Here is a 26,720-nt window from a genome sequence, read left to right on the forward strand (position 1 = left end):
ATGGCTCTGCGGAGGGAGGGGCTTGAGGCCCGGTGCATGCCGGGCTGGCGGCGGGCGGTGCTTGGGCTTCAATCATGGCAGCCGCTGTGGCGTCCGGCTTCTGGCTCTGTGCCGTGCTGCTTGTCCCTACTGTCGCGGTCTACGAAGACCAAGTGGGCAAGTTTGACTGGTGCGTATGGATGACGCTTCTCCAGGAAGTTGGTGTTTGCTTTCTCAGCATCTGTCTCCCTCCTGCTAACCTGAAGGAGATTTACCATGGAGCAGAACCCAGAATATAACTTATGGGCAGCGGGGCGCGCGCGCGGGGGCGGGGAGGTGTTCTTTAAGGGAGAGGTGAATGAATGAATGCTGCACCCTGTGCAGAATGAAAACGTGAGCATCCCTTCAGAAATGAAGAGCTTGAAGACGTCAACCCATGAGCATTATGTTAAGCACGGAGGGAACTCTTTCTAAGCCGATCTGTCCATGACTGTGCAGATTGCACTGTAGTGGAGGCAGCCCTGGCATCTAGGCACGCTTGCTTTATGGGTTTTGGTCAGAGGTCACTAGTTTCCTTCTTTTCTGTCATGTCCGATTTCGTGGCTGTCAGATTGTAATCTCCAGGGTCCGAGGTGACTAGCCCCCAGTGAACTTTAATTCTCCTGGAACTAGCTGGTGTCACTTAGACCTTCTGTCTTACAAGTTTAAAGTGAGCCTTTTCCTCTGAGTGCTGTGTGGCCTCTCTCTCTCCAAACTTATTAGCCTGACATTCGTTCACTCTCCCCTTCCTTCAGACGGTGCTTATTTCAGATTGAATAAGTATTTGGCCACTTAACGGTTGAATGCTCCTGGGGAAATTGGCAGACAACTAACAATTATGTGTGTGTGTGTATTTTTTTTTAAAAGGTGTTCATTTTGGGTCCTGGTCCCATTAGTCATTAGCCTATCTGGACTTTGGTGGCTCAAGGCCATCTGTAATGAGATCTGATGCCCTTTTCTGGTGTGTCTGAAGACAGTGACAGTGTACTACTCACAGACATAAAATAAATAAAGGAATTTTAAAACAAAACAAGACCCCAGAAGCTCTTTTAAAACAAACTAGGCAAAACTAATCTCAACGAGAGATGCAGTCTAAATGGCAGGCTTGTTCTGTGCCTCAGACTGTAGCATTTTCTCATGGCAACAGTGTGCAAGTACCTCTGCCCCTGGAAGTCTGTTTGTTGCAGCTAAAAATTAATTAGGCTGAGGACTCTCTGGGGTGTTGCTTGAGTAGGTAGGTGTTCCATTTAGCTGGAAGACTGTTGTTCTCTCTCAGGTAGTTGGTGCCAGTTCTCTCCTATCTTCTTTTGCTTCTGAGTACATTGCACCGAAATCTTGTGTATTCTTGGAGCTCTTCGTTAGCACGCATCTCTCTCGGGTGAGGAGGGGGATGCGCTGGTGTGAGCCAGCAGCGTGTCTCTGTGCTCTGAATGTTCCTCTGCACCCGTCCTCAGGAGACAGCAGTATGTTGGGAAGATCAAGTTTGCCTCTTTGGAGTTTTCCCCTGGATCCAAGAAGTTGGTGGTGGCCACAGAGAAGAATGTGATTGCGGCGTTAAATTCTCGGACTGGAGAGATCTGTGAGTGACCTGTGGAGAGCAGAGGCTTCAGGGAGGGAAGCTGACACGTCCACAGCTTGCCTTCTTTTGATCTTCTCTAGTCTTGCCATCTTTCACTCTGTATACTTGTGGTTCTGCCTTCATAATTCATTCCCTCAGTCATGAAGGCCTTTAGGATAACACTGCAAAAGTTATATTCTATCCTTTTTTGCAGTGAAGCCTTCCATGACTACCCTTGAGTTATCCCTGCTGCTGGGATTGTTTGGTAGCTAATGCTGTGCCGATGAAGGTCTCAGGCCCTTCCTGGTCTCGGTGGGTCACAGTCACTCATAGCAACATCTGACTTTCTTATCTCTCAGTGTGGCGCCATGTTGACAAGGGCACAGCAGAAGGGGTTGTGGATGCCATGCTGGTCCACGGACAAGGTGAGCAGAGCCTTCCTGGGCTCCACTGTGGGCTCAGCCCATCTCCCGTTGCCTGGTTCTTTGCTTAGTATGGGTCTGATGGGGAAGGGAGGAGAGGTGCTTCTGACAGTGAAGGAAACAAGGTACCCAGTTAATGTCTGTTTCCGTCCCTGAGCTGGAGGCGGGGTCATGACGCAGCCCTTAGGAGGCAACTGAGCAGGGTTTGAAAATGGCTTTGGTCTTTATCTCTTCCAGATGCAATCACTGTATCCAATGGAGGGCGCATCATGCGTTCTTGGGAGACTAACATCGGGGGCCTGAACTGGGAGATAACGCTGGACAGTGGCAGGTAGGGAAGAAGTGGTGCTCATGGTGGTTGGGGGCAGGGACCTGCATAGACAACAGCTCTGGACCATTGGGCTTTTTTTTCCTCCCTCAGGGACAGCTGAAGAGACATAGATGCCCACCCTTTAGAGCTTTTTCCCTGTGTGTATGGGTGTTTTGCCCTCTGTGTGTCTGAGGTTCACAGGAGTGTGGTCTCTTTGGTTACCAGTCAGCTGTGAGCCATGTGGGTGCTGGGAATTGAATTTAGGTACACTGGAAGGTCAGCCAGTGCCATCACTCTATCCCAGTGCCCCCCCCCCCCCTTTTGAGATCTCTCTAGCTCTGGCTATCCTGGAAATATGTAATTCAGGCTGGCTTTGAACTCGAAGAGACCTGTCTGCCTTTACCTCCCAAGTGCTAGGATGACTCAGATACCCATTCCTGATGTGCTTGCTATATAGCACATGTGTGTTTATTTACCAAGCAAATGAGCTTGTGGGGTGAGAATTTATAAGTGCTTTTCTATGAATTAGGAGGGTTTTGTTAATTGATCACCTATTAGATGCACGGTGCTGTAGCAGACACAATGTTTACTCTGTTCTTGAACACTGTTGGATCTTCACATATGGGCTTTGCATGCCGTGTTCTAGGTAGAAGAACATAATACAAAGCCTTCCATGTTTCTTATGTTTGTTTGCTTTGAGGTTGATCTCATGCAGCCCTCAAAGTAGCTATGTAGATGAGGCTGGCTGAACTTTTGAAGTAGTTTTAGTTATTATCGGTGTGTGTGTGTGTGAAGGAGAGTGCATGCTGGGCGATGTAGAGGTCAGTGAACAGCTTTGGAGCCGGTTCTCTCTTTCTACTCTTATGTGGGTTCTGGGGATTCAACTTGGTCTGTCAGCCTTGCTCAGGAAGTGTCTGAACTGCTAAGCCGTCTCGACAGTCCTGGCCTTCACCTTCTGACACTCCTGCTGCTTCTACCTTGCGAGGTCTGGGATTGCAGAGCTGTACCAGCATGCTTGAAGCTCTGCATTGTAGTTCTCTGTTCTGCCTCATCCTTGCTGAGATTAATTTGTGGGCTTATTGGCTTTCGCTTATGTGTCCTTTTTAAAAAAGATTTATTTATTTTATTTATATGAGTACACTGTTTCTGTCTTCAAACACACCAGAAGAGAGCATCAGATCCCATTATAGATGGTTGTGAGCCACCATGTGGTTGCTGGGAATTGAACTCAGGACCTCTTGGAGAGCAGTCAGTGCTCTTAACCACTGAACCATCTCTCCAACCCCTCACTTATGTGTCTTATGATAGTTAAGTTGATTAACATTGGGTGGACCACAGGCGGTGAGAACACCATGAATCTGAGACAGCTCTGCCATCAGGTTCATGCCCAGGTGTGGACATGGTTCTCAGCTTTCAGTGATAGCGTTGGCTGATGGGGGCATGATAGAGGGTAACTAGGGAGAGGAAGAGGTAATCCATAGGAGACGTGGGGCTGGAGGGCAGTGTGTCTGAGTGGTTACAAGGCAGATTCTTAAGTTGTCAGAGCCAGTATCAGGCAGACCTGGCACTGGGACCCAGGTCTGTTTGTTTTCTGACTCAGCAGACTTCAGAGGCAGCAGTGGGGCAGCCACTCCAGCCGTAGGTGTACCTGTGCTCAGTTTCCAGGCACTTGGGCTGGTGGGCCTTCAGGAGTCAGTGAGGTACATTGCAGTTCTGAAGAAGACGACCCTCACCCTCCATCACCTCTCCAGTGGGCACCTGAAGTGGGTAGAGCATTTGCCAGAAAGGTAAGGCTGCCTCCTCCCAAGTGATGACTACCTTGTCCCAGTCCCTCCAGTGCTCTGTCTCCTTGATGGTGCTTGGCCAGGTGCCCTCCTGCTGGTTCCATGTGGGAGTGGTATGCTTGTGCACGTGGGTCTGAGTGGCAAGGACGTAGCTACACACTTGGGGGGGTACTTGGAAGGGTGGAGAAAATTCACACTGGGGCACGAGAGCTGCTGCATGAGGGAGCTGCTCCTGCTCCTGCTCCTGCTCCTGTGCACAGGGTTCCGGGCCTTCTGGCTGCTTTTGCATAGTAGTCGGGGGTTCGGGGGCTCAGAGTGGTTTCCAGAGGTCTAGGGGTTAGACGCATGAAAGCTAGGAGGCAGTAGGGTGGATCGAGGTCAGGCAGGCACTGGCTTCAGCCACTTGCAATTGTTTCCAAAAGGTTTTCAAAAGCGGAATTGCTGAGGTTCAGGCTGGCGACAAGCTGGGGCAGGGCATAGCTGCGTGCAGGGCCCTGCGCTTGGGTCTCTTTTTTCTTTCATAGATAGGGTCTCTCTGTGTAGCTGGATGTCCCTGTCTGTAGACCAGGCTGGCCTAGGACTTAGAAAGATTTGCTTGCCTCTGCCTCCCAAGTGCTAGGATTAAAGGAGTGAGCCACCACTGACCGGCCTTCATTTGTTTCTTAGCCTTACTAAAGAATGGGTCAGCCAGGCGTGGTGGCGCACGCCTGTAATCCCAGCACTTGGGAGGCAGAGGCAGGCGGATTTCTGAGTTAGAGGCCAGCCTGGTCTACAGAGTGAGTTCAGGACAGCCAGGACTACACAGAGAAACCCTGTCTCGAAAAACCAAAAAAAAAAAAAAAAAAAAGAATGGGTCAAATTCCTGGTTGAGCATGCTGGTGTACATCACACATAAACACACATGCACAGACACACACACATGCATGCATGCATGCCACGGACCGACCCAGTCGGGAACACTTGACCATGGGGAACAGGGCTTTGGTAGTCAGGACGGCACAGGTTTGGCGGTGACAAACAGAAACACAGAGGCAGTTTGAATCTGAGTGTATTTTGCAGCTCTCAAGCAAGGATTTTTGTACATGAAGAATTGGTGTTACAGTTTTAAAAGATGTATCCAGTGATGCAGGCACAAAGAACAATTATCATAATCATTTGGCTAAGAATATACAAAATCACTCAGGTATAATATTTCCTATGCAATGAATTTAGAAGATTAATTACAAATAATAGCATATCCCTGATCAGAATAAATTATATGAAGTCACCTGTAGTTAATGGCAAACTTTCAGGAGGAGTTTAAAAAGCCCTTAAGAACACTTGGTTATAAACCCTAGGTCCTAATCAAGTTAATGAATTTCCATAAGTAATCCTTATCTAACATCTCACTTCTGTCTCACTAAAACTTCTCAAAATTCAATTTAAAACTATACTTAAACAATGCCTTCCATACCACAATATCAGAGCCAACCTCATCTATACATGCATAGTCATACAAATTCATGTGTTGTTATTTTATCAACGTATTACGTAATAATTATGTATATGTATATGTAAATGGTGATGAAGCAAAGCGTTAGAATTCTCAGAAAAAAGGTCATGGCCAGTGACTTCAAAGAACGGACTCTCATCCAACTTTCCCACTTGAATTCTCTCGGCCCAGGCTATCAGGAACATCTTGAGAACACAGAAAAAGAACAGGGGAAAATCAAAGCAGGCAAACCGCCATGAGAACTGTGGCTCAGAATTATTCTCCAACTAGAGAGCTCCACAGCCGGTTCTAGCAGGCCTCCTCCCTTTGGAGTCTAACGCCTCAGGCTGTGGAACTTGTAACACAGAATCTTCTGGAGTTGGTGTGGCACATGCACACCACACACACACACACACCTAATTCTAGGAGGAAGCCAAGATATGAGGATAACAAGTTCAAAGCCATCCTGGGCTACATAATGAGAGACTTTTTTATTTTTATTTTTTTTAAATTTATTTAATGTCTGAGTGCTCTGCTGCATGTATGCTTGCAGGCCAGAAGGCACCAGATCTCCTTAGAGATGGTTGTGAGCCATCTATCAATGGTTGCTGAGATTTGAACTCAGGATCTCTGGAAGAGCAGCCAGTGCGCCTAATCACTCAGTCATCTCTCTAGCCCATTTTTTTTTCTTTTAAAGAAAGAAAACCAAACAAACCAAAAAAAAAAAATCCAAATACCCAAAAGTCATTATCCTAGAGAACTAAGCAAAAACATGCATGAGTCTGGCCTACCTGATGGAGCCTCCCTCCACAGCCTTACTCAGCCATCTGCTGGGGTGCCCCCCACACAAGTAGGCATGCCACATCTGTCACTTAGGAAAAGCTGGCTGCCTGGTTTATATATGTGATAGCAATTTGAACATGTTGATGGCAAATTCAAATTAAAGACAAAAACAAGACTCAGGCAGGGCTGGGCGGTGGGCCGGGACTGGGTAGAGGGCTGTGACTGGGTAGTGGGTAGGGCTGGGGGGTGCGCCGGGACTGGGTAGCGGGGCACCTGCCTAGGGTTGTGTGTGGGGGGGCCCTGAGTTTGATCCCTCACAGCAAATAACAGTACAGAACCCAAAAGCAAAGGCTGTGAGCCAAACAACTCCACTTGGGGCTTCTCAGCTAGTGATAGCTCACTAGGAAATGGTAGCCTGATTTAGGAAGCCCCTGGGAAAGCTCAGGTCTAAGGTGGCCCTGTCCTCTCTCCCCTCCCTCAGTGACAGCATCCTCTACCAGATGGTGTATTCCTACGGCTCCGGGGTGGTGTGGGCCCTGGGCATCGTTCCCTTCAGCCATGTGAACATCGTCAAGTTTAATGTGGAGGATGGAGAGATTGTTCAGCAGGTACAGGGCACCTGGCCCCTGGCGGGTGGGAAGGAGGTGACGGAGGCCTGTTTTCATGAGCTCCAAGGACCTCGGCAGGGCAGCTGCACAAGCGGCTCGTGTCCTGATGCCCGTCTGTTGCTGCCGGCTTATACTCAGGATGTGTTTAAAGCACAATGCTCTTCTGGGCTGGCAGAAGAGCTACTCAGATCTGGACACTGTCTCTTTAAGAGCTTCTAAGGGAGATATAAAAGAATGTACAGTCTGGAAGAACCCCTGTGACCCCTCAGGCTCTGGGTTTCCTAGGGTTCACTGTGTAGACCAGGCTGACAGAGATACACGGACCTCTGCCTCACCAGTGCTGAGGTTAAAGGCGTGCCGCCATGTTCGACCAGGCACGTGGTTTGAGCTTGAGCTTCTGTGGGATTCCAGCAGTTACTCTGTGGTTTTGCTGCTGCTGATCTACGTGAGTCTGTTGTAAAATCTCTCCACAGGTCAGGGTTTGGACTCCGTGGTTGCAGCACCTCACTGGGGCCTGTGGGGTGGTAGATGAGGCTGTCCTGGTATGTCCTGACCCCAGCTCAAAGTCGCTCCACACTTTGGCCCTGGAGACAGAGTGGGAACTGCGACAGATCCCCCTGCCGGTGAGAGGCTGCTCTTTTGGTCTGAGATGTCGCCTGCTGGGGAGGGGGGGCAGCGGGATTGCTTAGGGACAAGCAGTGCTTCCCTGTGAGGTTGCTCATGCTTTCCTGGGCTATGACAGCCATGGGGAGAGGCTCAGCCTCTGGCTGACCTGTTGTCAGAGGCTACAGGCCATGGTCTCTTTTGGGGACCTTGAATAGAAGCTTCTGGAGCCATCTGCCCTAGTTAAGAACTGCTCCCTGGCAAAGCAGGGCAGCTACCCTGGTCTTGACGGTCCGGAGGGGTAAGCTGCTCAGTCTTCTGTTTGTCTCCCCTAGTCTCCTGACTTAGAATTTGGAAGTGGATTCCAGCCCCAAGTGCTACCCACACAGCCCAGCCCAGTGGCTCCTTCTCGGGCCCAGTTCTTCCTGCAGTTGTCCCTGGGCCACTTCGCTCTTCTACATTACCACAATGGTGCTGTGACTCTGCTCAAAAACTTCCCCCAGGTAACTGCGGGTAGGGTGGGTGCTAGGACCAGAAGGGTCTTCCGGGACAGAGCTAGTAGGAGGCAGAACTTTTGAACCCCGGCACATTTGCCTTAAGTCCTGCTGTCTGGGAGCTGCTATCTCACTTTCCTCACAGGCCACGCTCGTCAGCTTCGCCACTACAGGGGAGAAGACAGTGGCTGCAGTCATGACCTGTCGCACTGAAGCAGTGAGTACCATGGGTGACAGTGAGCATTTGGGCTTCCTTATCTCTGTGGGAACTCTGACGGTCGGCGTCAGGGTATGTTCACAGGGGTAGGAGGCCACAGAGAGATGAGTTCTCATCTGTACAACTTTCTACAGAGTCTCCACTCAATAGGAACAGGATCCTAATGTGGCTACATTACTCTCTCCCAGACTGTTACAGGTTCATAGGCTTGTGGGGAGGGTCATGAGAAGTAAGATTTGCCCTCTGACTATACCGGGAGGACAGAAGTTTCTGGGAAGTAACCCTTTGGCTCTCACCTCCTTTCTCTAGCAAAAACCTGTCAGTACTGGAGATGGGTCTGTGGCGAGCTTTCCTGAGACATCTGGTGCACAGGTAGGGTATGGCATTGGTGGGCAGGGTGGGGCATAGGGCATTGGGTGGTGGGGCAAACCTGGGAACACAGGAGGCCATTCAAGAAAGCCAAGGTCAGCTGAGACTAGCAGGTCCCTTCGAGTTCTCAGCTTCAGGTGGGGTCCAAGTACTTTCAGCTAAATGCCCTGTCTTGTCCTTTTTCATGGCAAGGTGAGGAGGTAGACTCCAGAGATCTTTTCCCTGACTTCCTTCTCTGAGCCTCCGCCTCCCTAGTCCTTTGGGGTCTCTAGCTGGTAGAGCCCGCTGTATTCCGTAGTACCCTGGGTGGCTGTGGGGGTCCTGACAAGAGGCCTTATCCCACGCTTTCTCTTTCTTTACCTCTGGGAGCTCTTCCCTGTCCACACTGGCTTCCTTCTGAGAGGAGCATGGCTATACACGTTGTACTTGTCACACCTAGCCTTCTTTTCCTTTTTTTTTTTTCTTTCATGGCAAGGTTTCTGTGTTAGCCCTGGCTGCCCTGAAACTCACTGTGTAGGCCAGGTTAGCCTCTGGCTCCCTTCTTAGATGCACGCTAGCTGTGATCTTGTCCATTTACTCAGCAGCCTGTTTCTGCTGTGGACTTTAGCTCTCTGACTTCCCTTGACACACACTTGTCTTCAGGCCAACTCCTTCTCTAGGGTGTTCGCACTGTCTTTGGCAAACCTTAGAGGACTTTATTGAGCCCCTGCTGTGTGTACCTCTAGGACTCTCTGGCTTGCTTCAACCAGACCTACACTATTAACCTGTACTTAGTGGAGACAGGTCGGCGGCTGCTAGACACTTCGATTTCCTTCAGCCTGGAGCAGAAGGGCACTCGGCCCGAGCAGGTAAGCCAGCCTTGGCCTTCACATGCTCTTCTGTGGGCTTCATGTTCTTGGATCTGGGCCATAGCTGTGACCCTGGAGTGGGGCTTTCTAAACAAGGCTCCCAGTTCCTCCAGAGCTACTGCCTGATGCTGCTGTTGCTTTAGATTTATTATTTTACATGTCTGGGTGTTTTAATTGCATGAATTATGTGTATCACATGGGCACATGGAACATGTAATCCCCTGGGGCTAGAGTCACAGATCATGATCATCTTATTCTTTTTCTTCTTCTTCTTCTTCTCCTCCTCCTCCTCCTCCCCCTCCTCTTCTTTTTATTTATTTATTTATTTATTTTTCCAAGACAGGGTTTCTCTGTATAGCCCTGGCTGTCCTGGAACTCACTTTGTAGACCAGGCTGGCCTCGAACTCAGAAATCTGCCTGCCTCTTACAGATGGTTTTTAGCTGCCCTGTGGTAATAGGAATTGAACCTGGGCCCTCTGCAAGAGCAATACATTGCCTGACTCTGGCCCACTGCTGTTGTCTGCCCGGCTGCGCAGTGTGCGAGGCCCTGCACTTAGCTATTGTTTATGCTTCAGTCTGTAGGGCACCTTGGCAGTCTTGTGGATTGGTTGTTAATGGCCTGGTTTGAGAATGTGCCGGTTCCCAGGGCATTTTGAGCCATGGAGCTAGGAAGACATGTCGCTGGGGTTCACACTCCAGACTCACTCCCTAGATTTAATGCTCTTACCCAGTATTCTTCTGGGGACATTAAATTGTATCCCTCAGCTTCTAGGATGGGGCCTCTTCATTCCTAAAGTGGGAAGTCCTGGCCTGGCCTTCTGCTCACCTTGTTGGGTCCAACTGGGGCGTGAAGGGATGATAGTCCGTCAAGTGCTTACTGCCCTTCATCCGTGAGGGCCTCAGCTCATTGCTAGCTCTAAAAAGTGTGTGCTTTCTTGCCGATGTCTAGATAATCGCTGTCTGGTATAGACATCAAGTCATGCCATGGCCTGGACCTCAGCCAACTCCCAGCCTTGAGTCTTGGGGTCCAGTACCTTGGCACCATTTGACGTCTTACTGTTGGCTTCTAGCTGTACATCCAGGTGTTCTTGAAGAAGGACGACTCAGTGGGCTACCGGGCCTTGGTGCAGACACAGGACCATCTGCAGCTGTTCCTGCAGCAGCTTGGTAAGTGCTGCGTGCGTGCGTGCGTGCGTGCGTGCGTGTGTGTGTGTGTGTGTGTGTGTGTGTGTGTGCTTGCAGCCATGTGTGTGTGTGTGCGTGTGTGCTTGCGGCCCTGTGTGTGTGGGAGAGGTGGGGAGGCTCCAGCAGAGTGCACCCTGCGCAGCACTCAGCTCCTCAAGATTTGCTCAAGCTTCCTCACTTGACTGCTGACTCCAGCCTCATGAGATCTTTTACAGAAGACTTGAACTCTGAGCCACCTAAGTCTCCTCAGGGCTAGGTGGTCAGGCTGTTCTCTTACAAACTGGTTCCTTGTAGCCGGGAAGGTGGTGTTGTGGAGCCGAGAGGAGTCCCTGGCAGAAGTCGTGTGCCTGGAGATGGTGGATCTCCCCCTGACTGGGGCACAGGCTGAGCTGGAAGGAGAATTTGGCAAGAAGGCAGGTATGAACCAAGGGAGCAGCTCCAGGGTGGTTACCTGGGTCTGTGGACCTGTGTCCCTGGCTTCTGGGCTCAGGCAGATGTTCTGAAGGAATCCTGTGGTCAGTTTCCAGTGCATCAGCAGCCCCAGGGCTTATGCAGCCACACTTTAGCTGAGTTCTTCTAGTGAGAGATCCTAAGGCAAGAACGTCTTTCCTTAGTGTAATAGTAGGTGTCATTGCCTGGACACCTAGAGTTGTCAGGCTCCATGTCATACATCTTCACCCACTGTCTCCAGTGCCACAGCTACATGTGCCTAGAGAGACATGATTGGAGAGAGCCCCGTGGTCTTTGAGCCAGCAATGATTTTCATCAGTGATTTTCTGATGAGCTTGATTCATTCCTCTCCAGCCCAGTCCTGCCTTCCCCGCCCTTCCTTCATCCCCCATCCAGTAGGCAGCTGTTGAGGGCATCTTCTGGATCAGGTACACTGCTAGGTGTTGTGTATTTTATTAAGCTGAGAATTAACTTAACTTTACTATCTGTTTCTGCTGCTGGACCCAGCGATTCAAGGTAAATCTTGCTTTCACTGCCTGTTGTTGTGCCTTGCTTGCCCACATGGCTATCACTTGGGTAGTTGTTTTTCTGACTTGCATCAGTGAAGCACACACTGTGTATGTGTGGATTGCTCCGCTTGTGACTTGCTGCTCAGTTTCTCTTTGAGTTGTGGTTGGTGGGAAAAAGATGAGCAGAGATTCTTCCCTTAATGAGCACTTGCCATGCACTGACGCTAGTACGGCAGATCATAGATCATGTGATCTGTTCTTTGTCACAGGCCTTTGGGTTACATGCCATCTGATAGATGAGGGACAGAGGCACAGAGGTTAAGCACATTTCTCAGGGTCACACAGCAGTAGGCACCAGAGCTGGGATTTTAATTTATGCTCAGACCTTCCTCCTTACGGTATCCTGCCCCTGTCACGTCTCTAAGGGAGGACACTCTAAGGGAGATGCCTCAGCAATGGACTCAGGAGCAAGGGAGCATGATGGCCTTAGGAACAGGTTGCAGAAAGGGATGCTGGGAACAGGTTAGCAAAGTAGAGCTAAGGAATGGGAGACGGAAGCACCGTTGATGCGCACATCTGCTCCTGCTGCGCCCGAGGCCCACACCTCTCTGCCTTCCCTTGGTTGTCCCAGCATGGCTGCATCCTGCATGGCTAATTCTTACCTCTTAGTCTCCTGTTACAAGATTCTAGGTAGGTGAAGACCTAAGAGCCAGGTAAGGAAGCTTTGGAAGATTGTGCATGGGACAAGTGTGGGACTGCTGGCATCTTAAGCAGACTGACTGCCTGGAGTGGGACTGACTGAAAGGTTCTTCAGGAGAGGGAGAGGTTCCTCCTGGGAAAACACACACCTTCTTGCTGGATTCCTAGTCTGATGGAGTGCCTTCCTTCCTCCCAACATCAGATGGCCTGCTGGGGATGTTCCTGAAACGCCTGTCGTCCCAGCTCATCCTGCTCCAGGCCTGGACTTCCCATCTCTGGAAAATGTTCTACGATGCCCGGAAGCCCCGAAGCCAGATTAAGAATGAGATCAACATCGACACATTGGCTAGAGATGAGTTCAACCTGCAGAAAATGATGGTGATGGTAACAGCCTCAGGCAAGGTGAGTTCACGAGCCCGAGGGGGCAGGTGCTGGGGGCAGGTGCTGGGGGCAGGTGCTGGCGGCAGGTGCTGGGGGCAGGTGCTGGGGGCAGGTGCTGGGGGCAGGTGCTGGGGGCAGGTGCTGGGGGCAGGTGCTGGGGGCAGGTGCTGGGGGCAGGTGCTGGCGGCAGACTTGCTCTGTTCCAGTTTGCGAGGATAGAATTGGCTCTTCAGTTCTGTCACGAGTCAGTATTGTTTTTCTTGCAGCTCTTTGGCATTGAGAGCAGCTCTGGCACCATTCTGTGGAAACAGTATCTGCCCAATGTTAAGCCAGACTCCTCCTTTAAGCTGATGGTCCAGAGGACTACTGCCCATTTCCCTCACCCGCCCCAGTGCACGCTGTTGGTGAAGGACAAGGTGAGGCCAGCCACACCGACTGCAGCCACAGGGTGTTGCCTCCTGCATATTTCACAGCTGAAATCTCTCCCATGTTTTGGGCATTCCGTGAGAAGCTCTTGGGTTGGAGGCCTGTTTTGGTCAGTTTCTGGCCTGGGTGGAGGAACCATCCAGCTGTGATGTGGAACTGACTAGGAACCAGATGCTCCTTCACCAGCGCTTTTCCTTAGCAGTTAGGCTGTCCCTGGTAGCTGAGTGTCTGTTTTCTCTCTGTGAGAAAGCAGGCTATTATATAATCACAAAACTATTATGATTTTTGCCTCCAGAATTTGAAGGGATTTTTGTGGATCCATTCTAGTTGTATTGTGAGGTAGGTTTTGCACCCCTCAATCATTAGATGGTTGACTTGGTTTTGAGAGCACATGGTCTCACTATATAGCCCTGACTTGCCTGAAACTAGCTATGTAGACCAAGTGGCTTCAAACTTGCAGATATATGAAGATGTTAGGATTAAAGGCATGTACCACTACAACTGGCCTGGTACTTTGATTTGCTTTTTGGCATGTTCAGTTCTTAGCTAGACTTGGAGCTGGAAGCAGTCCGGCCTTTTCTGTTGTCACACCAGCCTAGGGAACCTGCCATCTTCAGCCAAGATTTTACCTTTCGTGAAGAAGGCAGAAATCAGGGAGTTCCTCATGGCTTAGTTCATGAGCACCCTAGGCTCACCTGTAGAATGTGTGCTCCCTCTGTGCTGGAATCGGACTCTTTTCTTCTCGTTGCAGGAAACAGGGATGAGCTCTCTGTTCGTCTTCAACCCCATTTTTGGCAAGTGGAGCCAGGTCGCTCCCCCAGTGCTGAAGCGCCCCATCCTGCAGTCACTGCTTCTCCCCGTCATGGATCAGGACTATGCCAAGGTGCTGCTGTTGGTGGATGATGAATACAAGGTACTTTGTCTTGTGGGGAGTGGAGCTGGCTGAGGGGTGGGCTGTCAGACACAGGTACTGGGACCAAGGTGGCCCACATCCCAGAGAACCTGCTTGCTGCCAGGCCACCGTCAGCAACAGGACTGCCCTTGTGAACACCTGGGTTCAAAGGTGCTCACCACCACACCTGGCCATGGCTTTTTATTACTTGAATTATTTGTTTTTATGTGTACTTCAGATGCAGGTAGCTGCAGAGGCTGGAAGCATAAGATCCCCTAGAGCTAGAGTTATAGGTGGTTGTAAGTCTTCTGATGTGGGTACTAGGAATTGAACTCAATGTCCTTTGGAGGAAGAGTCAGTACATGCTCCCAGCCGCTGAGCTAACTCTCCAGCCCCCAGCCCTGAGGTTCTTAACGGAGCCTTAGATAGATCTGGTGACTTGTTTTATGATTTACTGCTTCATGCTTCAGGCTTTCTTTAGCAGGCACTGATGGCTCTTGAGAAATGGTTCAAGGTTTCTGAACCTGAATTTAACTCTCCTGGGTTTTTCCAGGTCACAGCTTTCCCAGCTACACGGAACGTCCTGCGACAGCTGCACGAACTGGCCCCCTCCATCTTCTTCTACTTGGTGGATGCAGAGCAGGGGCGGCTCAGTGGGTATCGGCTTCGCAAGGTAGGGAAGGGCAGCTCTGTGGTCTCCCTGGGGTTTGGTTAAAGAATGGCCCCGATGCCCAATTCACATGCATCCAGTTGTTGATGCTGGGTGGGCAGCTGCTGTGTGGATGGGGCCCGCAGTGCTTCACAGTTGGTGGTACAGATCCTGTAGCCCAGGAAGGGTGTGCCATTCTGCTCTGAGGAGGGAGGCAGGCATGAGGCTTGAATCGAGCATGGGAAGTGATGCTGTTGACCACATTGCAGCAGAATGTGTGTTTTGGACTCTATTTCTAGAAGTGGATCAGTTGGCTCTGAAGGGGTTCATCCCTCCAGTATCCATGGACGCTGGCTTTGAAGTTTACAAAGGGCTGGCCTTGGCCATGGTGGCAGGGCTGTCTCGAAGGAACTTTGTGTGGTGTTCGGTTACCTTTAACATGTTTTGAGAGGCAGAGTGAGCTTTGCAAGCTCCCCCAAACACAGGCAGCTGGGGTCTGGGACAAGTACGGCCAAGCCTGTTCTCCTTAGCAGAGATGAGCACTTAGAACCAGCGGCAGGCTGCTGGCTCAGGTGTATCACTTGCTGACTGTGTGCTCCAGAACACACTCTGCTTACAGCCCTGTTTGTAGGGGTGCAGTAAGACAGTGAGGGTAGCGAGGGGGTGCGGCAGGCGAAGGTTCTCACTCCCCAGATTGACAAGCTGAGCTCTCTCCTTTGGGCTCACTTGTTGGAAGGAGGAAACTAATGCCCACAGGGTGTTCTCTGACCTCTGCATATTTACATACATGTGTGTGTAGATGGATGGATGGATGGATGGATGGATGGATGGATGGATGGATGGGTGGATGGGTGGGTGGATAGAAGGAAAGATGCTAAAGCAGGAGCTGGGAATATATCTCAGTCCACAGTCCCAGAGCTCAGGAAGCTCAAACAAGAGAATTCGCATGAGTTCAAGACCAGCCTGAACTCCATAGAGAGAACCTGCTTCAAAATAACAGTAAGTGACTAGGGTTCAAAGCAGGAGAGACACTGAGAATTCAAGTAAATACAGATCAGTCCCCGAGGAAGAAGTAATTTCATGAGACACATGGATGCATGTGTCCCTGCAGCTATGCTTACAGATCACCAACAGACAGCACACAGTTGGCAGGGACAGCTGGGAGTGGGGCGGATAGATGTGTTGTGTTGCTCATGACAAGGTCTCTCTATCTAACCCCGGCTGTCCTGGAACTCACGAGGTAGTCCAGGCTGGCCTTGACCTCGCAGAGCTCTACCCGTCAGGGGAACTTTATATCCTTCACAGTGATAGTGCATTTACAGATTACTGATGTTTTTACTGTTCCTTTTATCTTTATTTTTTTCATGTGTGTGCTTTGCCTGCATTTATATTTGTGCACCATGGAAGGTAGGAAAAGTGTGTTGGGTCACCTGGGCCTGGATTCGCAGGTGGCTGAGTTGCTACGTGGATGCTGGGAAACAAACCCAGGTCCTCTGTGACAGCTGCCAGGGGTCCTCACCATTGAGCCATCTCCCTGGCTCCTCTAATATTTTTTAATAAAAATGTTATTAATAAGGACTGGAGAGATGGCTCAGTGGTGAGCCATTTGAACCAAGAGTACTGGTTGCTTTTTAGAGGACCCAGGTTTGGCTCCTAACACCATGTCAAGTTTTGCCTGTCACTTTAGTTCCCAGGAACTCAATGTTCTCTGGTGCCTACACATACACACACTCACTCACTCACTCACACACACACACACACACACACACACCCTTACAGACACATATACACATAACTAGAAATAACAATAAGAGCCGACTGACAAGGTATCTCCAAGGTTGGGAGCAGTAGTTATTCCTGGAGAGGACCTGGGTTTATTTCCAAGCACCCACATGGTGGCACACAACAGTCTGAACTGCTGTCACAAGGATCTAGTGCCATCCCCTGGCCTCTGAGGGCACTAGGCATGCACGTCTGCAGTCCTCTTGTTTTGCTTCCCGAGCTCTGGGATTATCGACTGAACTATATTCCCAGCTCCCTGCCTCAGCATCTTTCTTATTTTCTCAGTTAAAGAAATTACATTTCTTTATCCTGTGTGAGTGGAGGGAGGCTGAACTCTGGTTGTCACTCTTGGCAGCAAGCCCCTTTACCAGCTGAGCCATCCTACAGGGCTAGTATTTTTCTTTTTCTTTGTTTGAGTCACGATCTCACTGTGTAGTCCTGCCTGCTGGTGTGACACTCAGAATGTAGACCAGGCATATCCTTATTAAACAGAGACTTTCAAACTTCAAGCTTTGTTTCTGTGTGTGTGTGTGTGTGTGTATACATGTTTGTGAGGGTAGAAGTGCATATATACACGCATGTATGGTGGCCGGAGCACAGCTGTGCCTGTCATTTCTCAGGTGCTGTTTGTCTCTCGCTGGGCTGGAGCTCACCAAGCATGCTAGGCTGGCTGGCTGGCTGGTGAGCCTCAGGGATCCTGTCCCCACCTTCCCAGTGCCGGGATTAGAAGTGCAACCACCACCAGACTTCCTTTAGCTGGGTCTGGGAATCAAACTCCGAAAACATTTCTCTGCCTTACCTACCCATGCTGCCTGAGCTGAGTGTGTTCCTGGTCCCTCCAGTACTCACGCCTCGCTAGCACCCTGCAGGTGGGCCCTGTATCACAAGTTCTCTTGCTCCTCCCAGGATCTTACAACAGAGTTGAGTTGGGAGCTGACCATTCCCCCAGAAGTGCAGCGGGTCGTCAAGGTGAAGGGGAAACGCAGCAGCGAGCACGTGCACTCCCAGGGCCGGGTGATGGGGGACCGCAGTGTGCTCTACAAGGTACAATGTGGCACCCAGGCCAGCCTGGGACTCACTTTGTAGACTAGGCTATCCTTGAACTCACAGACAGCACCCTGCCTCTGACTCCAGAGTGTTGGTATTTAAGTCATGGACTACCATGCCCTACTTACATTATTAATAAGCATTATATTTATTACATCATCACATATTATTTTGTGTATGTGGGGATGGGGCATGTACCATGGCACGCGTGTGGAGGTGCTGTGTATGTATTCAGGGCTTCTGTTGGTCTAGGAAAAGTACTCTGCCACCAAGCTATGTGCCCAGCCTATATATATATATATGTATATATGTGTATATATGTATATACACATACATACATACTTACATACATACACACACACACACACACACACACACACACACCTCCCTCCTCAGGATCTGGGCATTGCATAAGCTGTTGTCTGATACAGTCTTCTAGGGCTAAAGGCTAATCAGCCATCAGAAATTTCACAGAGGTTTTCTGTCATTTTGTGTGCTGCAAACTATAGCCCTTGTAGGAGGGTGGCACACTTAATTCTCACTCAGGATGCTGAGGTAGGAGGATTGTAAACTTAAGGGCAGTTTAGACTGCATAGTGATACTCAAAAAAAAAAGTGGTGAGCTAGATGGCTCTGCAGACAAAGGCTCTTGCACCTGCGTTTGATCCTCAGAACCCACACAGTGAAGGGGAAAATGGCTGCATCGCAGGGCTTCTGAGAGGACTGAGGGAGGGAGACACGAGGCATTCGCTGTGGCCCTAGTCCTGGTCGAGAAACCACAGAAGGAGCTGTTCTGCTCAGCAGTGCAGGGTCATGTGCCCAGCTGCTGAGCTCCGCATTGGTCTCAGGCCCCAGGGCTCACAGGCGAGCCAAGTGCATGGCCTGCTACTGTGGTTCCTAAGGTTTGTCCTGTGGTCTCTCCCCAGAGCCTGAACCCCAACTTGCTGGCTGTGGTGACAGAGAGCACGGATGTCCACCACGAGCGCACCTTTATCGGCATCTTCCTCATTGACGGTGTCACTGGCCGCATCATCCACTCCTCCGTGCAGAAGAAGGCCAGGGGCCCTGTCCACCTTGTGCATTCAGAGAACTGGGTGGTGGTAAGGACTCACTGCCAGGGACACAGAGCAGCTCGGGAGGTCCCTGAGTCTTATGTCCTTCTAGAAACAGCAGCTACTTTGTGCTTTCTTAAGATTTCAGCTCCTGGTAGGCAGCACAGGGCTAGATGGGAGGAGGCCTGGGACTCAGGGCTGACTGCTTGGGCTGTTCCGCTCTTTCCACTGACTGTATGTAGGTCCTTGAACTGATCTTGTGCATGCGCTGGTTGCACTGTGACATGAGGAGACTGGTGGTCTCCTGGGGTAACTCAGTACAGTGTACCTCATGACCACCCAGAGGTTGGCTGGTTACCAGACAGCAGCGGCAATACCTGTGGCATGGACAACTTCTGACAACCTAGACAAAGCCATTAGCAATGCAAGTTAGTGAAACTGCACGGAGGAGGAGAAGCAGAGAGCAGCTGGGTCTCTTCCGTCCTGGTCTGCCACTGCTATGAATGGCCTTCCCTCTCCAGGCGATCGACACTAAACCTCAATTGCCTCCTTTCTGCTCACAGTACCAGTACTGGAATTCTAAGGCTCGGCGCAATGAGCTGACGGCCCTGGAGCTCTATGAGGGCACCGAGCAGTACAACGCCTCTGCCTTTAGCTCACTAGACCGACCCCAGCTGCCCCAGGTCCTCCAGCAGTCCTACATCTTTCCCTCCTCCATCAGCGCCATGGAAGCTACCATCACCGAGCGGGGCATCACCAGCCGGCACTTGCTCAGTGAGTGTTGGAGCTGTGCTGGGAGGATATTCCGCTTCTCCTGGCTTAGCTTGGCTCTGCCTGCCTTTGCTTAGTCCTGGGTTTCATGGACCACGTCCTTCCTTTGCTGCTTTCTCCCATCCCCAATGCCGTTTGTGTCAGCTACATATGTTTTTAGGTTAGTATTCTAAGTAATGGCTTTCCCTTAGGCATTCTCGTGGAGCTAAGCCAGGGTTCCGTGTTCTTCTTTATGCCCCTCCCCTCTGCTGGACATTTCCCTCCCTCTCCAGAGTCCCCTTCTGCCTCCATGTGCCGTCGGCTTCCCAGACCATCTCTTCCTTTTCCTTCATGGTCCTCTTTTTACTTTTAGGACCTCAACACACACACACACACACACACACACACACACACACACACACACGAGAGAAAGCGTGGAACTTGTCTTTCTGTGCCTGACTCTTCGTTCTTTGTTATTTGAGACAGGATCTCATCTTGCCCAAGGTAGCTTCGAACTCCTAATCTTCCCGCCCCCACCTCTTGAATGCCCAGCATCCTGATTTTTGGGATAAGTTCTCTCCACATAGCTCTGGCTGACCTGGAATTTACTATGTAGGAGGCTGGCATCGAACCCCAGCGATCCTCTCTCTGCCTCCCAAGTATTGGGACTAAAAGCGTGCACCACTCACTATGCCTAGTCCTGATGACATTTTAATTTCCTAAGAATTTATTTTATGTGTATTTGTGTTTTACACACATCTGTGTTCCACATCTATGCCTGGTACTCAGGGAAGCCAGAAGAGGGCATTGGATTCACTGCAATGGAAGTCACACATACTTATAAGTAGTTGTGGGCTGCCACGTGGAGTTGAGAATCGAGCCCTGGTCCCAGAAGGACACTAGTGCTCTAGCCACTCTCCAGTGTCCTTCAACCTGCTCGTCATTCTTTTTTTTTTTCCTTAAGATTTATTTATTTATATATATGAGTACATTGTTGCTATCTTCAGACACACCAGAAGGGGGCATCTGATCCCATTACAGGTGGTTGCAAGCCACCATGTGGTTGCTGGGAATTGAACTCAGGACCTCTGGGAGAGCAGTCAGTGCTATTAACTGCTGAGCCAGCCAGCCCCCCCCCCCCCCCCACATCATTCTTTTTTTTTTTTTTTTTGGTTTTTCAAGACAGGGTTTCTCTGTGCAGCCCTGGCTGTCCTGGAACTCACTTTGTAGACCAGGCTGGCCTTGAACTCAGAAATCCACCTGCCTCTGCCTCCCAAGTGCTGGGATTAAAGGCGTGCGCCACCACCGCCCGGCTCCCCACATCATTCTTAATATAGCATGTATAGACTTATGTGGAAATGAGCTCACTTAGTATAGTCTGGGATTAAGACTCAGTGGGAAACTAACAGGCTTCTGTTCAGGTTTACCCAAGACGCTTGGGGCTCTGAGCTTCTACAGGCATCTAGTGTTACTTGTTGACAAGCAGGAGGGACCTTTGACCACCATTGTGAAATTGCTGTGGTCGAATGCTGTTCCGCTGCATTCCTGGCTGCATTACCCAGCAGCCCCCATGGCCTCAGGTTAACTAGATGGTGTGAAGAACCCAGAATCTTTACGTCAGGCACAGTCAGTCACCCATGCCCATGTGTATTAGTGCTTTACTGTTTCCAGGGGTTTCATTTAGTTTGTTTTTGATTATTTAAAGGACCTTAGTGACTGTTTTTTTTTTTTTTTCCTGAACTTTAAACTCTTTATTGTGACCCTCTGTGTAACTGGCCTTATCCAGGATTTGGTAAATGTGACCCTCCAACTCTTCCTGTACAGTTGGACTGCCTTCTGGAGCTATCCTCTCCCTCCCCAAGGCCTTACTGGATCCCCGGCGCCCAGAGAGCCCAACAGAACAAAGCAGGTGAGACGGCTGTGGGCATGGACTGCCTGTCAGGACTGATTTCATGTCCAGTTCTAGTGCTTAGTCTGCAAGGCTAGGGGCCCTGCCTGGGAGCTGGTGTTGGGTGGAAAATGACATGAAGTAACTGGGCAAGTGAATGGTGTTCCTGGTAAATGCTAAGGAGGAAGAAAGTCTTAGAAGCTGTGAGGGCGCCAGGGGTGTGTGTGCAAGGATTTGAGATTGGGCCCTGGAAAGTGCTTTGGGAAAGGCAATCTGAAGGTGGTTGGCTGATGTAGGTTTTTGCTGTATGGGTATCTGAGAATGTTCCAGGCAGAAGAAACAGCACCACAGCCCTGGAGTCAGGCCGGAGGACTGGAGTGGTGAAGGGTGAGGGAAGGGAAGCAAGTGAGGAAGGGAGCCTAGAGTTCCTGAGTCTCTGCCTGTCTCCTCCCTTGTTTTCTCAAGTTTTTTTACCTTAGGGAAACCCAGAAGGGCCCGCAGTGGGGAGAACAGAGAGTGGCTTGAAGCAGCAGGCAGGGTGGAGCTAGAGGAGCCCTGGCCTTTCTAAGGATGAAACCGACTGAGGCAGTTGTGTCAAGAGCAGGAGTTGCCAGTGGTCCAGTGTGTTGGTTTGAAAATGGCCTGGCTTTCTTCTTCTGGTGTGCAGTGCTGGCTATCTATGTGATGTTTCTTTGGTTTTTGAGACAGGATCTCACTGTAGCACAGGCTGGCTTAGAAATCACTGTAGCCCAAGCTGGCCTGGAACTTTGTACTTGAGACAGTCCTCCTGTCTCAGCTTCCTAAGTGCTGAGAATTATGGATGTATGCTCCATGCCTGGCTTATGTTATGTGTTCTTACCAAATTTAGAACCACGTAGGAGTCTAGCGCTTAACCTTACTCTCCAACCAGTCTTCCTTACAGCCCTTCCATGTTCCTTCCGCTGCTATATTTGTAACAACTTGACTAAAGTAGGCCTCAAAGGAAATTCAGGTGTAGTGTGTGTCCTGGGACTTGGATCCCAGGAAGGACAGCCCAGAAAGAGATCCCTTCATAGCAGCTTTCAGTGTCCCTGTCCCTACCTTTGTTTTGCAGAGAAGAGAACCTGATCCCATATTCACCAGATGTTCAGGTCCATGCAGAGCGATTCATCAACTATAACCAGACAGTCTCTCGAATGCGAGGCATCTATACAGCACCTTCAGGCCTGGAGTCCACTTGTTTGGTGAGTGGCCCCATGTGGCACCTGCAGTGGTGGCCTTGTGCCTGACTGGTCTGAGGTGCTGAGGCTGCTCACTGGCTGTCTTCACCCCCGGTTCTCATCCTGGCTGTCTTTCAGGTGGTGGCCTACGGTCTGGATATTTACCAAACGCGAGTTTACCCGTCCAAGCAGTTTGATGTCCTGAAAGATGACTATGACTATGTGCTCATCAGCAGTGTCCTCTTTGGCTTGGTTTTTGCCACCATGATCACAAAGAGGCTGGCACAGGTCAAACTCCTCAACCGAGCCTGGCGGTAAACTGTTGGAGGAAGGGGGACAGCTGAGGAGCTATGGCCATGGACTGTTGGACCCTTGAGGTTGGGTTGTGGTCTTGTATCACTTAAGTCTGGGAGGAGAAGATATGCCTTCATGTAGAACTGCTTCGGGAATACAGTGACGAACTGTCCTGTGGGTCAGACACCCACCTCAGCGAGGCTCTCCATGCATTTGACCCACTGCTCTCTCCGTCGGTGACGAACTGTCCTGTGGGTCAGACACCCACCTCAGCGAGGCTCTCCATGCATTTGACCCACTGTTCTCTCCGTCGGTGACAAACAGGCCTGTGGGTCAGACACCCACCTCAGCGAGGCTCTCCATGCATTTGACCTGCTGCTTTCTTCTTTATGTGCTCATCCGTGGGTTGTCTGTTTTTGTTTTCCTTTGTTTTTTCCTTTCATGAGACCTCTGGTTTCTTTCTTCTGAGGCTGTTTAAATCGACTTTAGTTAGCCCTCGATGGTTCCAGTCTTACTAGAAATACTCTGACACCGTATTCTCTGCCCCTTGCTTTCAAGCCTGACGGGTCAGCTCTGCCTTTATCATGGTGTGCTTGGCTGCCTGACGGATGGGGTGGATGCAGGAGCCATTCTTAGCCAAGGCTGAGGACTTTTCTCTGAAGAGAACTTGGGGGATCCATACATGGAGTGAGAACTAATTTTAACCAAGTTTTCACTTCATGCCACCATTTATATGATTGGGCCACCATTTTTTTTTTTTAGCCTATCAAAGCCAAGCACATACCAGTAATTTGATTTTTCACCCACAACCTGTGCTTTTTCTCCTGAGCTATAGCAAGGCTAAAACCTTTAATCCTTTTCTTTCTTTTTTGTTTTTGGAGACAGGGTTTATCTGGATGTCCTGGAACTCTCTCTGTAGACCAGGCTGGTCTTGAACTCATAGACATCTGCCTGCCTCTGCCTCCTGAATGCTGGGATCAAAGTTGTGTGCCACCCCCTGCCTTAGGGCTAAGGCCTTTTTTTTTTTTTTTTGGATTTGGTGTTTTTTCAAGACAGGGTTTCTCTGTGTAGCCCTGGCTGTCCTGGAACTCACTCTGTAGACCAGGCTGGCCTCGAACTCAGAAATCCGCCTGCCTCTGCCTCCCAGAGTGCTGGGATTACAGGCATGCGCTACTACCGCCTGGCTGCTAAGGCCTTTTAAAGCTACCAGATTGTCTGAGCTTTGGTGAGATCTTGAGGTCCCAGTATATCATATCTCATTGTCCCTACAGGCTGTTCCAGACATCCTATAGCCCAGCTGGAGGAAAGGGTCTTTGTTAAAACCTTATTCTTTTTTTTTTTTTTTTTTTTTTGAGACAGTTTTACTTAGTAGCCCAGGCTGGCCTCAAACATGCAGTCCTCCTGCCTTGGGATTGCAGGTGTTTGCCATCATGCTTGGTAGTGGGCAAGTTTTAAATTTCATTGGTATAATTTTCTTTTTTTTCCTTCTTTTTTCTTGGTATAATTTTCTATGTGGCAGGCATTAGGGAGAGAATCCAAGGTCTCTCATGCCAGGCAAGTTTTCTGCACTGAGCTCACTGTGAGGTGAGCCACGAGGGCTGTCATTTTCTTAAGTAGTTTTAAAATCTTAGTAATTTAAGTTTTTGAGGGACTGCAAGGAGGATGCTGGGACTCAAACCCAGGGCCTCGTGTGTTAGCACACACCCTTCTTCTACTGAGCTAGAGCCTCAACACACATAACCTCTTTACTTATTTTATTGAGACGGTCTTACCATGTAGCTCTGGATGGGCTGGAAGTAGCTATGTAGACCAGGGTTGGGCTTTTGTGTGGGGTGTGTGTGCTACTGTCTGTGCTCCTGTGTGGCGCGCGCGCGTGTGTGTGTGTGTGTGTGTGTGTGTGTGTGCACTCTTTTTATTTTTTATGGTTTTTCCGAGACAGGGTTTCTCTGTATAGCCCTGGCTGTCCTGGAATTCACTCTGTATACCAGGCTGGCCTTGAACTCAGAAATCCACCTGCCTCTACCTCCCAAGTGCTGGGATTAAAGGCGTGCACCACCACTGCCCTGCTGTGTGTGCATTCCTATATGGGCTTCTGTGTTGGGTGTGTGCATTCCTGCCTGGGTTTCTGTGTGTGGGGTGTGTGCATTCCTGTTTGGGCTTCTGTGTCTGTGTGTCTGGGCTTCTGTATGTTGCACAGGAAGAATCCCAAGTTTTAACTTGCTTGTGAACTTGGGAACTGATTGTTCTTTGAGAAGTAGGGAAGGCAGTGAGTTGACCACCCTCTCTGAAATAAAGCTGATGATTAGTGGCTCTGGCCTCAGCTCTGTTTTGTCTTCAGAGTTCACTTCGAGGCTACTTTGACATCCAAATTGACAAAAAAAGAAAAGCCAGATGTGGAGGCATACCCCTATAATAGTAGCACGTGAGAGGCGGAGGACGGAGGGTCAGAAGTTGAAGTGTGTAGCTGAAGTTGAAGAGGTCATCTTTGGCAGCATGGCAGCCTAGGCTATAGGAGACAGTGGTTAAGAGTACCAGCTGCTTTTTCCGCTCTGTTCCCAGTGCCCCACTGTAGGCCTCACAAGCACCTGTATCTCCACCTCCGGGAGATTCCGCACCGTTTCCTGGATTCTGAGTGTACACATATGGACACACAAAATAAACTTTTTTAAAAATCAGGGAAAGATGGAGTTATGTAGGGCAAAATGCCAACATCTTCGTCACTGATAACCAGTTTCCTCTCCTGGGTTAGTATCTGACACTTCCAGTCACAGTCCCTGCCTGGCTTTGTGAACAACCTGGGAGAGGGCAGTGGGACCCATACACTTTTCTGACCTAATTTTTGTTTTGATATAAAGTCTCACCTTGTGAGTCTGGCTGACCTGAATATATAGAGATGTGCTTGGATTAAAGGCATATATCACTATACCCTTCCTGCTCTAGTCTTAAGATAGAGTAGCTGCGATTTTGTGTAACATAGATGAGTGACTCTCACCAACACAGCTCTGGGTTTTCTTTTTTGGTTTTGTTTGCTTTAAGATTTATTTTTATGAGTGTTTTCCTTGCATCTGTGTGAGTGCCTGGTACCCATGGAGGCCAAAAGATGCTGGATCCCTTGGGATGATTGTGAGCCATTGCGTAGGTCCTGGGAACTGAACTGAACCCTCTGGAGGGAATGAGGATGTGTCTTGCCTCTTATAATGCCTGCTGTGTTTCTACAGTAGTTAGTCTGCAAGGCTGTTTTTTCTACTTTTGTGCCAGAACCTTAAAGTAGCTAATGGTCTGGAAGTGACCTACCCTTTATAGAAATTTCCCGGTATTTCACCTTTAACCTTTACTATGTCACCAAAGCTGCTCAGAGCAGCTGATTGAAATAGCTAAGGCCTGAGAGAAGTCTTATCTTTTCTCCTAAGTCTTTATTTTTCATTATTATTATTATTATTATATACCATCTCTGTTTAGCTCTGGCTTTCCTGGAACTCCCTGTATAGACCATGCTGGCCTTGAATTCACAAAGCTCTGCATTCCTCTGCCTTCTGAGCCTTGAGATTAAATGTGTGGGTCATGCCTGGCTTCATATTATTTTTATTTTATTGTGTTTTGATGTGTGTATGTGTGTACACCACGTGCACGTCTGGTGCCAAAACATCCAGGATAGGGCGTCAGACCCCTGGAACTGGAGTCTAGTTAGCTAGAGCGGTCATGTAGGTGGTGGAAACTGAAACTGAGCCTTCTGAAAGAGCCCTTTTTCTAACTCCCTTAACATTTGTTTTTGTTTATGTGTATTGTGTGCCCAGGCTGGGTGTGGGGAAAGGCCCAAAGAGGGTGTTAGATTCCTTGGAGGTAGAGTTACTAGTAGCTGTGAGTATAGGTGATGGGAACTGAATCTGGGCTCTGTGGAAAAGCAGCCTGCGCTCCTAACTGTTCAACCATCTCTCTGCCCCTATAAATAATTTTCAGATCATTCCTCCACCTCTCAGAGTTAAAAGTTCTTCATTTTTAGTTCATAAAATATTACTATTCTGGAAAGTACTAT

At 49.6% G+C, this 26,720-nt stretch overlaps 1 protein-coding gene across 2 annotated transcripts; it reads left to right on the forward strand.

Annotated features, from left to right (window-relative positions):
• The first annotated feature begins 3 nt into the window (after positions 1 to 3).
• Positions 4 to 26,263, forward strand: Emc1 (ER membrane protein complex subunit 1). 2 transcript variants are annotated; one of them, XM_052177884.1, is made up of 23 exons: positions 4 to 169; positions 1,473 to 1,597; positions 1,936 to 2,001; positions 2,236 to 2,329; positions 3,967 to 4,095; positions 6,828 to 6,954; positions 7,428 to 7,577; positions 7,893 to 8,060; positions 8,197 to 8,268; positions 8,578 to 8,640; positions 9,363 to 9,485; positions 10,556 to 10,652; positions 10,965 to 11,087; positions 12,531 to 12,730; positions 12,976 to 13,125; positions 13,887 to 14,048; positions 14,581 to 14,700; positions 17,365 to 17,502; positions 18,431 to 18,604; positions 19,120 to 19,330; positions 21,131 to 21,215; positions 22,288 to 22,417; positions 22,532 to 26,263. In XM_052177884.1, the coding sequence occupies exons 1-23, from the start codon at positions 75 to 77 to the stop codon at positions 22,709 to 22,711; spliced, it is 2,982 nt and encodes a 993-aa protein (XP_052033844.1). In that variant the 5' UTR covers positions 4 to 74; the 3' UTR covers positions 22,712 to 26,263. The 2 variants fall into 2 exon arrangements, with proteins under 2 accessions (XP_052033844.1, XP_052033845.1); XM_052177885.1 differs by lacking the exon at positions 22,532 to 26,263 and having other exon boundaries at positions 21,093 to 21,215; positions 22,288 to 22,397.
• Positions 26,264 to 26,720: the final 457 nt, after the last annotated feature.

This window comes from Apodemus sylvaticus, chromosome 3, assembly GCF_947179515.1.
Source record: "Apodemus sylvaticus chromosome 3, mApoSyl1.1, whole genome shotgun sequence".
NCBI lineage: Eukaryota > Metazoa > Chordata > Mammalia > Rodentia > Muridae > Apodemus > Apodemus sylvaticus.